General features: G+C 34.9%; 1 protein-coding gene across 1 annotated transcript in view; it reads left to right on the plus strand.

Moving 5' to 3' along the window:
• Positions 1-628: 628 nt before the first annotated feature.
• Positions 629-15,024, plus strand: part of SPTLC1 (serine palmitoyltransferase long chain base subunit 1) — a 31,883-nt gene continuing 17,487 nt past the window's right edge. The window contains exons 1-5 of the mRNA XM_085323258.1: positions 629-751; positions 7,601-7,695; positions 11,698-11,791; positions 12,263-12,335; positions 13,673-13,805. Of these exons, the coding sequence (XP_085179384.1) occupies positions 629-751; positions 7,601-7,695; positions 11,698-11,791; positions 12,263-12,335; positions 13,673-13,805 (518 nt within the window). The remainder of the gene's footprint in view (positions 752-7,600; positions 7,696-11,697; positions 11,792-12,262; positions 12,336-13,672; positions 13,806-15,024) is intronic.

A 15,024-nucleotide genomic window follows, 5' to 3' on the forward strand; every position in this document is an offset into this window, starting at 1 on the left:
TGTTCTGATGTGCTGTATACTCTCTTGTGTGGACACAAGAGGATTTATGAATGTAAGTGGCATGGGGGCAAAAGCACTTTTGGTGACCATGCTGGGTAATATCAGCTCAAGGTGCCTGACAAACTAAGCGTTAGAATGCAAAAATGGGCTCTGTGGGCAGGATGAGGTCTCCTTGTAAACAATAGTAGCTTTTGTTGCTACTAGTATATAGTTGCAAAAATCTATGCTTGAAGTTGGTAGCCATAAGTGAGACAGACCTTCAAGCCCTCAGAAACCTTCAGTTTGCTRTTGTGAAAGCTTTCTGCTTTCGCAGTTACTGGTGCAATTTTTAAGGCTTATCTGCAGTGCCTCAGCTCTTAGTACTCAATTTACTGCATGTGTAGAATTGAAACTAATTATCATATCATTTTAGAGTTGTTTTATAACAAATAGAATAAATCCATTCAAACTCAAGTTAATAGCTGTGTGGAGTAGTTGCAAAGCAGTGCACTTTTGTACAATTTTTAGTGATTCAGAAATATATATCAGCTGGTGCAATGCAACCTTTTTTCAACTAGAAGTATAATTAGTAGTGACAAAACTATTGCAAGTTTATTCAGATTTATTAAAATAGAATAGTTTTATTTTTATGTTTTATTTCCAGGCCCCAGCTTACCATCTCATTTTGGAAGGAATTCTAATACTATGGATAATTAGACTCCTTTTCTCCAAGACCTATAAGCTTCAAGAACGATCTGATCTAACACCTAAGGTATGTCAGGAAAACATTCTTCTTTAGAGCATCAGTTTATAGCTGTTATTATGTTCGAACATCCATGAGTTGAACTATTGTTGCATCACAAAGTTTTTTTAGTGGAGATTTGAAAGGATTTCTTACTTTGGAGTAAGAAACTACTTATTACTTAAACACTTGAGATCTTGCTCTTAAACTCTCCACTACAGTGTTTACTTTGAGTGTAAAAGAACTGATGTGACCAAAGAATCACTGAGCTATGAAAACCTGGTGTCAGTTCTACTTTATGGATGGATTTCTTTTAAAAATGGAAACTATATTTTTTTAAAAAAAACCCCATGAACTATTTGATTGTAAACAATAGGAAAATATGTGGTCTCTGTGTGTGATATCTATGAATAGTAACTCTCAGAATTTAAAGTGAATTCTAGAGACCTTTGTAGTTTAGCTGGGGGAGCAGATGTTCCTTTTGCAATGCAGTTGCTTCAAACAAGGCTGTAATAGTGTGTGAAGACTAAAATTTCTCCATGACTTCTAAGTGGAGACTATCAGGAATGAACAGAATTTGTTCTGGAAATTTCCCGGGACTCTTTTGTCTGAGGCGTGGTCTGCAGTTGGACTTGCTGCATAATGTCAGAGGCTGCAGTAGATATATCTGAAGGATGATTGGACATACTGTCTTAATGTGAAAATAAYGAGATGAATAAGAAGCCATTAATATTCTCAGTGACAGATGTACTACTATAGGAGTGTAGTACAAAGTAACAGCTGACTTGTTTCTGCGAGGTGTTGATCCAAAATTCCAGGTAACTTACAGAATTTGTTTGCCAGAACTTAAGAGACTAGTATTCTTTGTGAACAACATAAAAGACCAGAATTTCTTTGTGGTGCAGAGGAGGGTTTGTGAAACAGATTCATGGGTATTTTACAGCAGCACTTTTCATACTTTGTCATTCCAACTATATCATGTGCTTGCATACTTTGATCTTACTCACACTAAGGATACAGGTTAAGCGTGCGGGCTTTACAGTACAATGTGTTTCAGGATCATTGAATAGGATGCAAGATCTGTAAACATAGGGCTGTAGAGGTGAATGAATCTGCAGGAAACATGCCCTTTAGAAAGGGAGTACCTGGTAAACAAGCTTAGTGTCCTAAAAACAGGTAAGAAACAAACTGAGCAGGAATTGAGAAAGAGTAGTTAAGTTTTGTGCTTGAAGAGGCTTATGAACTGATCATTAGATTCTTGATATTTGCCTTGTTTATTAAGAACACGGGGGGGAGTGAATACGAGGAGTACTCCAGCCTGGCGAAGCACTGAATGTTCAGATCATCTTGGAAGACAGGCTATAACTTTTTAAGTAGCCTCTGGTTGTCTTTAAATATACTAGGGACAACTCCACTCACAAACTAGGATAATTCATTAAATAGAGTTTTCTTGTCAGATGGTTTTGATCTCTGGTATTTTGGATAACTTTATTTATTTATTTATTTATTTTAAGATTCATCTGCTTTGCCACAGATGGTAGAAAGGAGCATTTTACTTCTTTTGTATCAAACTGGATTTGATAATTGGTGACCTGAACAAAGCWGAAACCTGTTTTTTCCCAACAGCATTGGGGATTATACACAGATATTTCTGTGTGCATGTTGAATGTTACAATCTGGTTGCAGATGACTTCCTTCATTCACTGACAGACCATTTTGCTGAAGGTGTACACAAAAGTACACAGACAAATCTGGAACACTGGTATGTGTTGTGGGGGGGAATTTTGCTCTGCATCTTTTTAGCTTTGCGCAGTGAGCAATTGAGGGATTGCAAAGGCAACTTGTCTGTTGCATCTTAATGGAAGCGGGGGCTCAGGAGAGGAGGGAAATGTTTGCAAATGGCTTTTACTTAATACCAATCCTGTTTCTGCAGGATGGTAAGAATGAAATCCATTGTTGGGACAGTGATAGCAGACTTTCTGAGGAATAGAGGCATGCAGACATATTATTGCTGTCCTGTTCTGATGAGTTTTATACAACCTTTTCTSAGCCTGAGGGGTGGAAAAGAGTGTGAATGCTAGCAAGAAACCAAAGTGATCAAGACTTGGTTGCAAAGATACTAGATGTATTATCAGTTGCAGGGCACAGAAGAAAAAACATGCAAATATGCAAGAGGCGCATTACAKAAAATGGTTTGACTTAAGATACTGAAAATGTTAACACCTCTAGCTTTTTGTTATCTGTRTCTTGGTAGTGAAAAGAATATAGAGTGAATATTCTTTAGTCTGATGGCATGATTAAGGTAGCTGGCAATGAAGCCAGATTTAAGCCAGTCTAGTTGACTTTGCATCCATCTTCAGAGCTGTGAGGTGGTAGTGTTTTCAATAGGAAGAAAAGTATTTGGAAGAAAATGTCTTGTCTACTGCCATTGTTTATTGAAAGTAAGCATAAATACAGCACTGAAGTGAATGTGTGAATAAGTCTACTACAGTCGGAGAAAGAAAGAAGGAGACTAATATTTAACACATCAGAATTGTGGAGTGATTCAGTCTCTTTCCTATAATAAAGGTGAGTGTTTTTAAAAAAAAATAATTGCAGAAACCACTTAATCTTCACTAAAAATCCTCTAGTAGTTGATACTTGTCTGTTTTATACAACATGAGATCCCACACAGAGGCTTCTGTGTGTATGTAGAGCTGCATGTTGTAACATGTCAACTGCTAAGCAAGAGGAGTGTTGATTTGCTCTCTAACTTATTTTAGTTTGATTCATGCCATAGTGTCCAGTCTCTAGAAAGCATGGCTGGGTTGTATGAGTACGGGAACTGGAGATGGGCCAGATCTCACRGTGGAGCTCTGACTACCTTTGTGTCAGCCAACCATGTAATGATACTTGGAGTTTCTCTGTCAATTATTGTGGCAGATGCTACCAGAGCAGAGCTGGATTCATGTAATAAAAATTACCAAAGAATACCACTATTGCACAGCCACGTAACATGATCTGTCAGGACCAGCCTGTCCTGGGGAACTGGAGGTAGATGATATATTGTGCAACTTAGTGAACTGAGGAGTCACGCTTCTGAAATAGTGAAGAAATCCACCCTAAAGGTGGGTTCTGAGTTTAGTCAAATGTGTGGCAAGAGTGCTTCCAAACCAATTCCAAGCAGGAATCAAATTTCAGACTGATTGTCTCTCATCCTTTAATAACAAAATTTCCTGAATCATTGACTAGAAAGGTAGAGTATTTCTCTGTGACTGTCAGTCCTTGGTAGCTCAGGATTTCAGGAGGTACTGATAAATCTGTGGCTAGACGGGATGCTATTCGTATAGATTCCTGTGGACTTCTCACTTGAAATGAAATCTTTAGAAAAGAAGCCAACTGCCAGTAAAGAATGTAGAATGGGTTACAGGAGATGCAGTATGATGCAGTGTGCGCTCTCAAGCCATCAAGCATTTGTATGAGAGGAAGAAGCCCACCAGACATGACTCTTTACTTTGAAATAAATGTTACTGAGCTTCTCTCAAAATCTGTGAAGTCTTAAGAGCAAACGTCTTACWTCTATGTATATATATCTATGTTTTTGGTTTCAGAATTTCCATTACAGCAGCAGTATGAAAACAGTTTTATTATGTTGATATTAGTCAGAGTATTGGTGAGTTCCTGTCAGAGAAAATGCTTAGTAAATAACCTAGAAATGTTGTAGGACATGAGAACTCTCTCTTGCTCACATAGTATTCAGGCATTGGATGCTCTGCAGAGAAGGAGAGAGGCAGACTGTTCTTATAAAGATTTTGAGTTGTTTTGAGACAAGGCTCCTTACATAGGTGAAAGTTCTTTTGAATATTAGTACAGCTTGAAAGAGAGAAATTTCTAACTAGTGTGCTCATTGTTTGTGCCAATTTATGGTATACTGGTATATTATACTATGATTTTGTAAATAACAAATTAAAGACCTGTGTTTTGAGGAGTGTAATGACTGGAAATAAAAAGAAATTAATGTGTGCATATTGACACAGATATATGTATTAAACTGTTTCAAAGTGCTTATGTTACCTAACAGCTGTCTTCATTAAGGTATTATTAACCTTGTTTGAAAACCAGGGTCAGCAAAACAACTTGTTTAAATAATTTATCTTGGATATGTTTGCACCTAAGTACCTCTCTTATCCAACATATCTGGTATTTAAAAATAAAATAAACCAGCAAACCGTAAGTGTGTGTGTGTATATATATGTGTGTGTATACATATATATATATATATATACACACACATACACACACATATATGTGTGTGTGTATGTATCAAAATTATAAAAGAAGGAGGAATAGCTGAGATGAGTTCACTTATATTACAGCCAGAGTGAGAAAATTTGCCAATTTTGAGTTGGRTTTTTCATCAAAAGGGTATTGTCATACAGTGAACCGAGGAGAACTAAGTGAATCAAGTGTATATTGAAGATGKTGCAAATTAAAAACTGGTTTCTTTGTATACTTGAATATTAACATTTTTACTTTTTTAAGTTGGTCTGAAGTTTGGTGCATCTGTGGAAGATACAAAATATCAGTGCTGTTCTAAATGTGAACACATTGGAGTAAAGGCTTTCCAAGACAGTCATTCCATTAAAACCTACTTTTGCTGGGTCTTACATTGATAAATTTTGATAAGAGAGAGATGCTCATAAGCATTTACTCTAAAAGGTCAGCAGGAGAGGCCAGCTGCCTGGCCCAGTTGTAGTTTGGGTGGCCTCTTCAGGTTGAGGTTGATACTGATTTCAATCCTCAGTATTGCTAGTCCTTGACCGTGATAAAGAAACTTATGTCACAGAAACTTTTGGTACACTATTACCTGTGCAGAAAAACATGTGGAAGGAGAAGACATGAGACAAGAAGGTATAAATGTTTGTCCTTTATGTCTCTGTGCCATTAAAATGCAATGATACAGAGATGAGAGTGAATGTGAGCTAGAACTAGTGAAGCTTTGTTGTTGAGACTGAGGTTTAGCCTTCCACTGTGTACTGTATTTTGTGTTGGGGGAGGGGGCAAAGTCAGGATATTGCTACATCTTGTCACCTATGTTGTTAGTTTCAGTGTGCTCCATAYATTTCAAAGAATGAATCAAAGCTTATTGCAACTTAGTATGAGTGGGAGAGAGAGAAGTACTAACTAGGAATTCCATATTGCCTTTGTGTTCATACATCTCAACTATAGTTTTACTATGCTGATTTATTGTAGTTTTGATGTCTTTCTAGAAATACCATTTTTCTTTCTGCTAAACTCCATATTAAAAAGCTTTTAATTGAATTTACACATTTAATTATTTAAGCTGTTCAATGATATGTTGTACCTATAGTTCAACAAAACTAAGACAAAAAGAAAAAAAGCTAGTATTTGCTTGCTCAGCTTAAATTCTGCCCTCGAAGAAGTGGTTAACGATTTCCTGAAGAAATGGAACAGTATTCCAATTCATGTGCTGCTACTGCGTGCAAGGCTCGGTGGTCTGTCTACAGTGGATAAAGAAACTGAGCACCTCTTCCAACATAAGTGTAGCCACTTCAAAATATTAAATATATTTAATTGCATTGCATATACTAATGACACTTATTTCTTTTCAAATATRTGTCCCTTGATTAAAATTATGGTAAGAAGTCCAACATGAAAAAGTAAAATAAAAAGATCTTTCAAGTACATCTGCAAAATATTAGAAATACAAGTGATATTTCTATGCGCACATAGAAATATTTTTTCTGAAATACAGGACTATTGAAATTTCCATYTGAGTTTTGAAGTAGACCTTTATGGAGCTCTTGGGATATTAATTAATATTCCAGAAATACTTAAAAATGAAGTTATTCATTAGCTTAGTGAAAGGAAAGTGATAAAAATGCAGGAGARTTGAACATATATTATTGCCTATAGTTTCCTTTTGATTTCTAACTTTTTTTTTTTTTTTGCTTTGAAGTCTTTAAAAGGTATAGTTGAAAAAAATCGAAATGGAAAATGTTACTGCAGAGATATTTTTAAAAATCAATGGTAGTATTAATATTTAGGTATTGAAATAAGCAGCTTTAAAGATTCTCCTGGTTTGAGAAGTAGTAGAGAAATGTAATACCACTGTAGTAATAAAAATTTAAAGTTGCCATATTAACAACTGTGTTACCAGATTTGTGTCATTATACTGGTAAATAATCCTTGTCTTGTGTCTCATTTTTTTAATAAAGTACATTTATGTGGGACTAGTCTAATGTRTGTGGAATACTGGTCCTCTGCATGTCCTTCAGCAACTTATCTAAGTGAGTTTTTCTATATATTTGTAAAGCACTTTGAAAATGAATGTGCTTTTTCTATTCCTCCATGGTTAGGCAGGGGTATGTGGATTAGTAGTTGTGCTGCTTTGTTGAGTATTTTGCAGTCTATATTCTCCATTGTGTCTTGCCCGTATATGTATTATTTTACTTAGCATTTTAGTACCACAGTTCTTTATATAGCACTCTTGAACATTTTAGAATATGAAGTGAGGCAATTAGTTTGTATTTAATCGCATGTACTGTAGAGGAAGATTTTCATAATTAGTAGACTGAATGAAATAGTACTGATTAAAGCTTGACAGGGACACCAAGTTAGTATCTCTTTTTTTGATGATCATACCATAAGATCTTTAATGCACAGAAAGTTGGGCTGCCTTTGTTTACAGCTCATTCCCTTTGAAGAATGCAGAACTGCTCAGTTGAACATGCTGATATAATACTAACCTTAAGTGTCTCAGAAAGATGTCATATACTGCTGTGCATCATTTCTCATATGTCTATTATCAGCTATTTAATAGAATGTRTTTTTTCTAATGGAATTTTTTTCAGTGGTATATTTTTTCCTCTTCTTTAGGAAAAAGAAGAATTGATTGAAGAGTGGCAGCCAGAGCCGCTTGTTCCTCCTGTATCAAAAGATCACCCAGCTCTCAACTATAACATTGTTTCAGGGTAAATCTAATTGAAGTAAATTGTTTTTATTTCAGTTCAAACAGGTGATGACCATATTTTTAAGTATGTTGCTAAGTAAGGATTTCAGTTCCCCTGAAGGCTTTCATGAATGAATTGCCTTTATAGCTAACAGGACTGAATTTGCCACTGAAAAGAAGGTCTCCCCTGTGCAACCTTATCAAGGCAATATGRAGATAATGTTTACTAATTTAAATGCTTTAATTCAGCAGTTTTTAGAGTACTGATTTGGGGGCTTTATCTTAGAATTTATTTTGAGTCTATATTGTTTGATTTTAATTTCTCATGTTTTGTTTGAATATTAGAGTAGACTTAGAGGTCCAAAAGTGATCAGCAACCTTTGCAGGGGTGGAGTTAAGGGTACTGTATCATCACAGAACATTTCAGATGAAACTGATTCTGTGGCTAGCCATTTGATGCATCATGAAACGTAGTTGCTTTTAAAGGTAGTAGATTTGGATAATCAAAAATAGAGATGTGTGATGACAAAGTTGTTTTGTGAGGAAACTACAGATTTTGTGAAGAAATTGTGGGGTCAGCATTACTTTCTTATGTGTTTTGAGGCTTATAAAGACATCTGTGATGGTTTAGCCAAGAGTCACAGTATTTCAGAAATTGCTTTGGAATTTCTTTCTCAACTTTGTTTATTTATGTTGGTAATTTCTAAAATGTAAACATTCTTAATATCCTGCCAGTGATACTAATATTTTAAAGTAATGTAGTGACAGAGCACAATCATTTGCTCTCACAGGTAGCTCCATTTTGAAGGCTCAGCCACCACAGTAAAGTAATGCCTGCTTTGAAAAAAGAATGCCTATTTTAATTGACTACTTTTATATAAAGTGGGATTTGATTTTTTTTTTTCTCCCTCTGTTGTTATTCAAAGTTTTGAAACAAGCAGTACCTTAGAGTAAAAGGAGGGTTTGGATGGTTTTTTCTTTAAAAAAAAAAAATCAGAACAAAGAAACCTTTTATCTTGATTCAGAAAATGCTTAAATTATTTAGAACCTTACAGTGCAGGGAACATACTGTAACAGAATGTTAATATGTTGTGGTTGTTAAACTTAATAGCAGCTGTGGGGACAACTTGGCATCTGTCTGCTAAGGCCTGATCTGCCAACTAACCACCTTCCCATAAGATGTGGAAACTTAGCCTATAAACTTAGACTGTATTTCAGAGTTAATAAAGAAATGAAAGTTTCTTTATCCTAAATGTAACTCGAAAGCTTTTCTGTCCCCTTTTTAATTAGCATTTTAGGAGGAACTGTATTGATGCTAATGAGGTAGTCCTCTTTCCCTGATTCTCATTTGTTAATGTCTTACATGAATGGTGACTTAGATGTGTCTTAATTATATTAGTCTGTGCTGGTTTAATACTGCATATTTGATGTAATATGTGGATTGGGTTTGTATAGGCTCATAACTACTCTAGGAAGTATTAAATATTTTGGTAAAATCTTAAAAAGTATTTTGACTGACAATATGGAGGGGGGCAAATTTTTTCCTCCCTCAATGTTTAAAACAGTGATCAAAAAATTTTTTTTTTGCTTAAACAAGATTCCAGTGATTTATGTTGCTGAATGATAAGCAATGATACAATGATACCTTAAGAAATGTGTTATGCTAGGGGAAATAAGATGAGGGAAACAATAAAGAAATTAATTTTTTCCTCTTGCAAATACTTATTGTTCATGTTTTCTGAGGTTGCAAGAAGGCTTTATGATATTGTTAACATACATATTTTGGATATAATTATTTACTGGACTAAATTTTTCTATGAGTGGCTTCTGCTTAACTATGAATGTTCCTTTAGAAGATTAGGCAAAAAGCTGATAGTAAAATATGTCCATGTTTTGATAAGGGTTACAGTTTTGTGTAGGCAAGTTGTTAGTGAACATTAGTATATTCTAGGACTGAGAGGTAGTGCTGGGGAGGCAAATTACTTTAGATTTACTGGATTAGTAGCATGCTGTACTGATCCTTGTGTKTATGCCCAAATGCATAGTTATAGACCTGCGCTAGCAAACATTTGTGAACCTAAATAGATGTTTGACTTCAATAGAACAACAATATTTGGTCCAGCTCATTGATGAGCCAGATTGAGGAACTGATCTAGTTTTAATTTTGAAGATGATTAGCTCCGCAAGTCAGTTTGCTGCATGTTTGTATAATGTTGCTGCTGTGCATGGTAGTAAGACAGGACTGCTTTTTTCAGCTGTGTCARTTTAATGTGATAGATTGACAGATAGAATGATAGAGATGCATGGCACATGCAGTATATTAGATGAAAACTTACCAAAGCTGTTATGCAAGCTTTACCATTGCTTAGTTGAAGCAACATATACTTAATCTTCAAAGTGAATAGGTTTAATTTTCTTCATGTTTTTCCAGTGAAGTTCAGGCTCTTCAGTGTTTTTCTTAAATTGTTGCAAGTAACTGACTTAAACTTTGGTTTTACTTGGCACACATTCACCAAATGTACCCATGAAAGTATTGTCAACAACTAGACTCTGAGYAACTGTATGCAGACATTTCATAGAATCAGTAAGGTTGGAAGGGACCTCTGGAGATCATCTAGTTCAGCAGGGTCACCTAGAGCACATTAGGTTGCATCCAGGTGGGCCTTGAAGATCTCCAGAGAAGGAGACTCCACAACCTCTCTGGGCAGCCTGTGCCAGGGCTCTGTCGCTCTCACAGGGAAGAAATTCCCCCTCGCGTTCAGATGGAACTTCCTGTGCTTCAATTTCTGCCCATTGCCTCTTGTCCTGTCACACGGGACAACTGAAAAGAGTTTGTCCCCATCCCCTTGACACCCTCCCTTCAGGTGTTTACACACATTGGTAAGATCCCCCCTCAGTCTTCTCTTCCCCAGGCTGAAGAGGCCCAGCTCTCACAGCCGTTCCTCATAGGGCAGATGCTCCAGCCCTCTGATCATCTTTGTAGCCTTACGCTGAACTCTCTCCAATAGCTCCATAGCAGCACTGTTCCGTTTTGGTTATTTATGGAAACAGCATGACGCCAGTTTCCACATGGGAAAAACTTGTTGGAAATATAGTTTTGGGGAAACAGTGTAGGATCTCAATATTTGACAACATATATGGAAATAGACTGATGCAAGGTTTTGCATTCAGACACAGCTTTGAGACTTYTCAATGCTTTGAATGATTGCAGCTTTTGAGTTTGTAATATTGAATTGTATAGTTGCTAAAACAAGGTTGGTATTTGAAACAGAATATAGATATGAAGTATATATCTAAATGGATAATAACTATTTTTCTCCTTTAAATCTAAAGTAATTGTTTCTCTAAACCATAATTTTTGTACGGCAAAAATACTTTCCATTCTTGCCTTCATATAWAACGTACTCTCATTGTTCTTTTGTTCGTATTATATGTTTCCACACTTTTTGTATTTTCTGTTTACTTGAATTTTTCAAACTCTTACAAATTAAACAGAATTAGAAATTTGAGATGCCAGATAACCAGAATAGTTTTATCTGCTTACTGCTAGTATTTCTATTTTAGAAATACTATTCAGTACAAGTTTGGTATTGTATATTTGCTTTATCATAAAAATATTGTTTTAAATTTCACTTTTATTATTGAAGTGGCAAGTAAATTTCCTTCTTTTTATTCACAGTATTCCTTCTTCCAAATAGGCATCACTTTTAAAGGAGAAATTTTATTCATCTCTTCAAGAATCAATTTTGTATGAAATAAGTTTTCAACAAGGATAACAAAACTAAATATCTCAGGAGGAAATTTAAGGAATCTTTATTAAGCTACAGGAATATGAATTTTGCTAAGATTGGTAGTATATTTATAATTGAACTTTTATATCAATCAGCAGTTAAATGGGAAAAAGTGGGAAAGGGGAATCCTGAAAATGCTTTTTGCCTTCTACTGTTGAAAAACAAAGCTCAGCTACTGTTTATGAAAACATTAACTCTTCACTCGTAACAATAGATCTTTCTAATCTTTTTAGTCCGCCCACTCATAAAATTGTCGTTAATGGCAAGGAATGTATAAACTTTGCATCATTTAATTTCCTGGGACTTTTGGATAATGAAAAGGTTAAGGTGAGTGCTTCTTGTTACTGTGTATTGTATGATGATTCTTTCACTTTGTATATTAACTCAAAATCAGGACTGACTTCAGAAAGCACAAATTTTGTCAAAGAGCTTCTTGCTACTTCTAAATAGCAAGGAAAATTAAAAACCTTGTAATTTCATGCTATTTGCATTATTTTTTTCCTGAAGTTTTAATCTGATGACTCATTTGCAGTTGTTGATTATCATGTTAGATTAGTATCTGCTGTGAGTGTTCATTAGAACACAACAAATGATGTTTAAACACTAGTCTAAAATAGCCATGGTGTGAAATAAATTCACAGAATCCAATACACTATTATACTTTCTATGAAACTGGTTATATTATAGTACAACAACTAGTGTACGTATTGTGGCATAAAGAAAGTTGTGTGAATTGTGTAGAAGAGTTGGTGATCTATTTTAGGAATAAACATTTAATGTAATTTTTTTCTGTTAAAGAATGCAGCCCAGGCATCTCTGAAGAAGTATGGTGTTGGCACTTGTGGACCTAGAGGCTTCTATGGCACTTTTGGTCAGTAACTTTTTTTAACTGACCTTTAAAGATATTCAGACTGGGGTAGCGAGTTGGACAAAATAGTCCTACATAGAGGCAGAAAATTATTTCCCTTACTCTGAAGAACAGTTACCCTCTGGCAATTTCTTTTCTTATTCTTTCTTTCTTTTTTTTTTAATCAATTTCTATGCCTTTTCTCACTCTGTGCTTTCACTACAGCTCTTGGAGGAAAGTTACAAAGTTAAATATAGTCTGCTTTAATTTTGACCACTAGAGTAGACAAAATAAGCTGATTAACATCTAATCAAATATGAATGTGTAAGTTAGTAACACGTTTTTAAGTAGGCCACAAGAGGGCAGTCTGACCTTTGCATTGCATGATAAAGCTTATTCATTAAGTTTATCGAATGCTGTAGTAAGAATGAAATTTTCATTTATTTATGACTTTAATGTTTTGATTAAGAGGTTTGGTGTGAGAGGATGTTACTGAGTTTTTTTCTCTCTTATTAAGAGGCAGCAAGTTGTTAAATATCAGCCTCTGGAAATGGTTCTTTATAGATGCTGGAATTTTGAAATACTGACTGGAAACCAAAGAGCAATAATAAATGAATAGCTGCACAGTTGTAGGCTAAAACATTGGTTTGTTGTCTTGTGAGCTTTCCCAGTGCTTCCCAGAAGTAACGGAATTTGTAGCATGTTTATACTCAAATGATTTCATASAGCTAGCTTGACCTGATTTCAGCATAAGACTAACTTTGACTTTTTCAGTTAATCAGATTGGTCCTTTCCATGATCACATAGTTGCTACATCTATTTTGATTTCATAAATACCCTATATATCAAACAAAATTGAATCTTTGAACGTCTATCTTAAAGATTGTTCATTAGTCTGGAAGTATAATTCTTTCCTAAAAAAAAAGTCATGGTAGCTTATTGATTACTAGTGAGCTTTTAGGAAGCTAGGTTCCCTTCATTGATCACAGTTCTGCAGTAATCTGTGGGGATTCATTCAGGCTCTTTTAATAAANAAAAAAAAAAAAAAAAAAAAAAAGCTCAAATTAACTGCTATAAACTACATTGCTGTTTATTGTCTGATTGTAGTAACTATGCTCCCTAATCACAGACCAAGAACCCTGCCTCAGTTACTTGTGGTCTAATCACAAATAGATTTGAAAATATTTAAGTAATGTGGTGCTCTCATGTTGGTCATAAAAAATCTATCAGAGCTTCTGATTAATAGTGGATTACTTATCAGTTTAAGTAAGATTGGATTGATGTTAAAGCAACCATAGTTGGTCTTTCTGATAAAGAAAAAGCAATTAAACTAAGTTTGTTTTAATTTTTCTGTCAAGTAGATGTGCACTTAGAGTTAGAAGAACGACTTGCAAAATTCATGAGGACAGAGGAAGCTATTATATACTCATATGGATTTGCAACAATTGCCAGTGCTATTCCTGCGTATTCAAAAAGAGGAGACATTGTGTTTGTGTAAGTACTGTTTTCTCCTTGAGAAATTGTAGATTTAAGGCTTCCTTTAAATATTTTTGATTGCTGTAAGACATGTTAATTTAACCATTTAGAAAATAATGCTATTTATACAATAAAATACTCAAAAAGCGCAAATGTCTTTTTTTTTTCTTTCTTTTTTTGCCAAATACTCCAAATACAAACCAGTTACTGCTTTTTCAAGGAAAAACAGATCTGGGGCACTCAGCTGCAAAACAAAATGTGTGTATGCAAGGGTGTATGGAGTCAGTTTTCTTCTTCAGAAAATGTATAGTCATATATGCTTTACTCTTATTTACTATTGCCTTTTTACCTTTCTTTGCAAGCTGGTTGTTCCCCTCATGCATTTTTGCAGTGGATTAGTTAGATAAAGATCACTATGGATTAACATAACATAAGAACACCTGTACTTTGTTAAAGTAAGGATTCAGCAAACCCAGTATCTGGTCCCTGAGAGCAGCCAGTGGGAATTTGTTTAGGGAAGAGTAAAATACCAGAAGAAACAGAATGTAAAAACACTCTAAAATTCCTTAGCCAAAGGGAAGTTTTAGGCTTTAATATTCTTTCATGGATTTTTCTTATTTTTTCCTGTTACTTTTGAACCAGTATAAATCTTTAATATCTGGAGTGCTCCTCCCTGTGACATGTAATTTYGCAGTTTAACTGAGCATTGTATGAATATATATCTTAGCGTTGAAGGAAACACCTCATAGTTTAAATTGATACATTTGATTTTTATAAACAAGACAGTGAACAGTTGTTGCTTGCCCATCTTCTACATACCACTTATATTTTTTGTAGTTGTCTGCCTTAAACCATTTTCAGTTATCTGTTTTCTAAGTTCAGGATCCCTAGCCTAATAGACTTCTGGTATAGAAGTTCTTTCATAACTTTGATCATCTTTTTTGGTCATCTTTGAACACTTTTGGGTTTTTCTTGAGATGAATCACCAGAATTGCACACAATATTCAAGATGCAGGTGCATCCTGGATTTAGCTGTCTTTTGTTGTTTTAGCTTCTCACTGACTGGCAAAAAGATCTTCTTCCTTTTGTTTAAAAAGCAACTTGGTTGAAATTACTGCATTTAGCATGTGCAGAAGGTTTGATTTAGTTGCCACACTACAATTACAATTCACTAGGGAATTGTACCCAGTCCATGGAACATTGCCGTCAAATGAATAGCTGTCACATACAAACAAAA

The sequence above is a fragment of the Rhea americana genome, unplaced genomic scaffold (assembly GCF_003343005.1).
Source record: "Rhea americana isolate MKP2758 unplaced genomic scaffold, rheAme1 scaffold_83, whole genome shotgun sequence".
In the NCBI taxonomy this organism is placed as follows: domain Eukaryota; kingdom Metazoa; phylum Chordata; class Aves; order Rheiformes; family Rheidae; genus Rhea; species Rhea americana.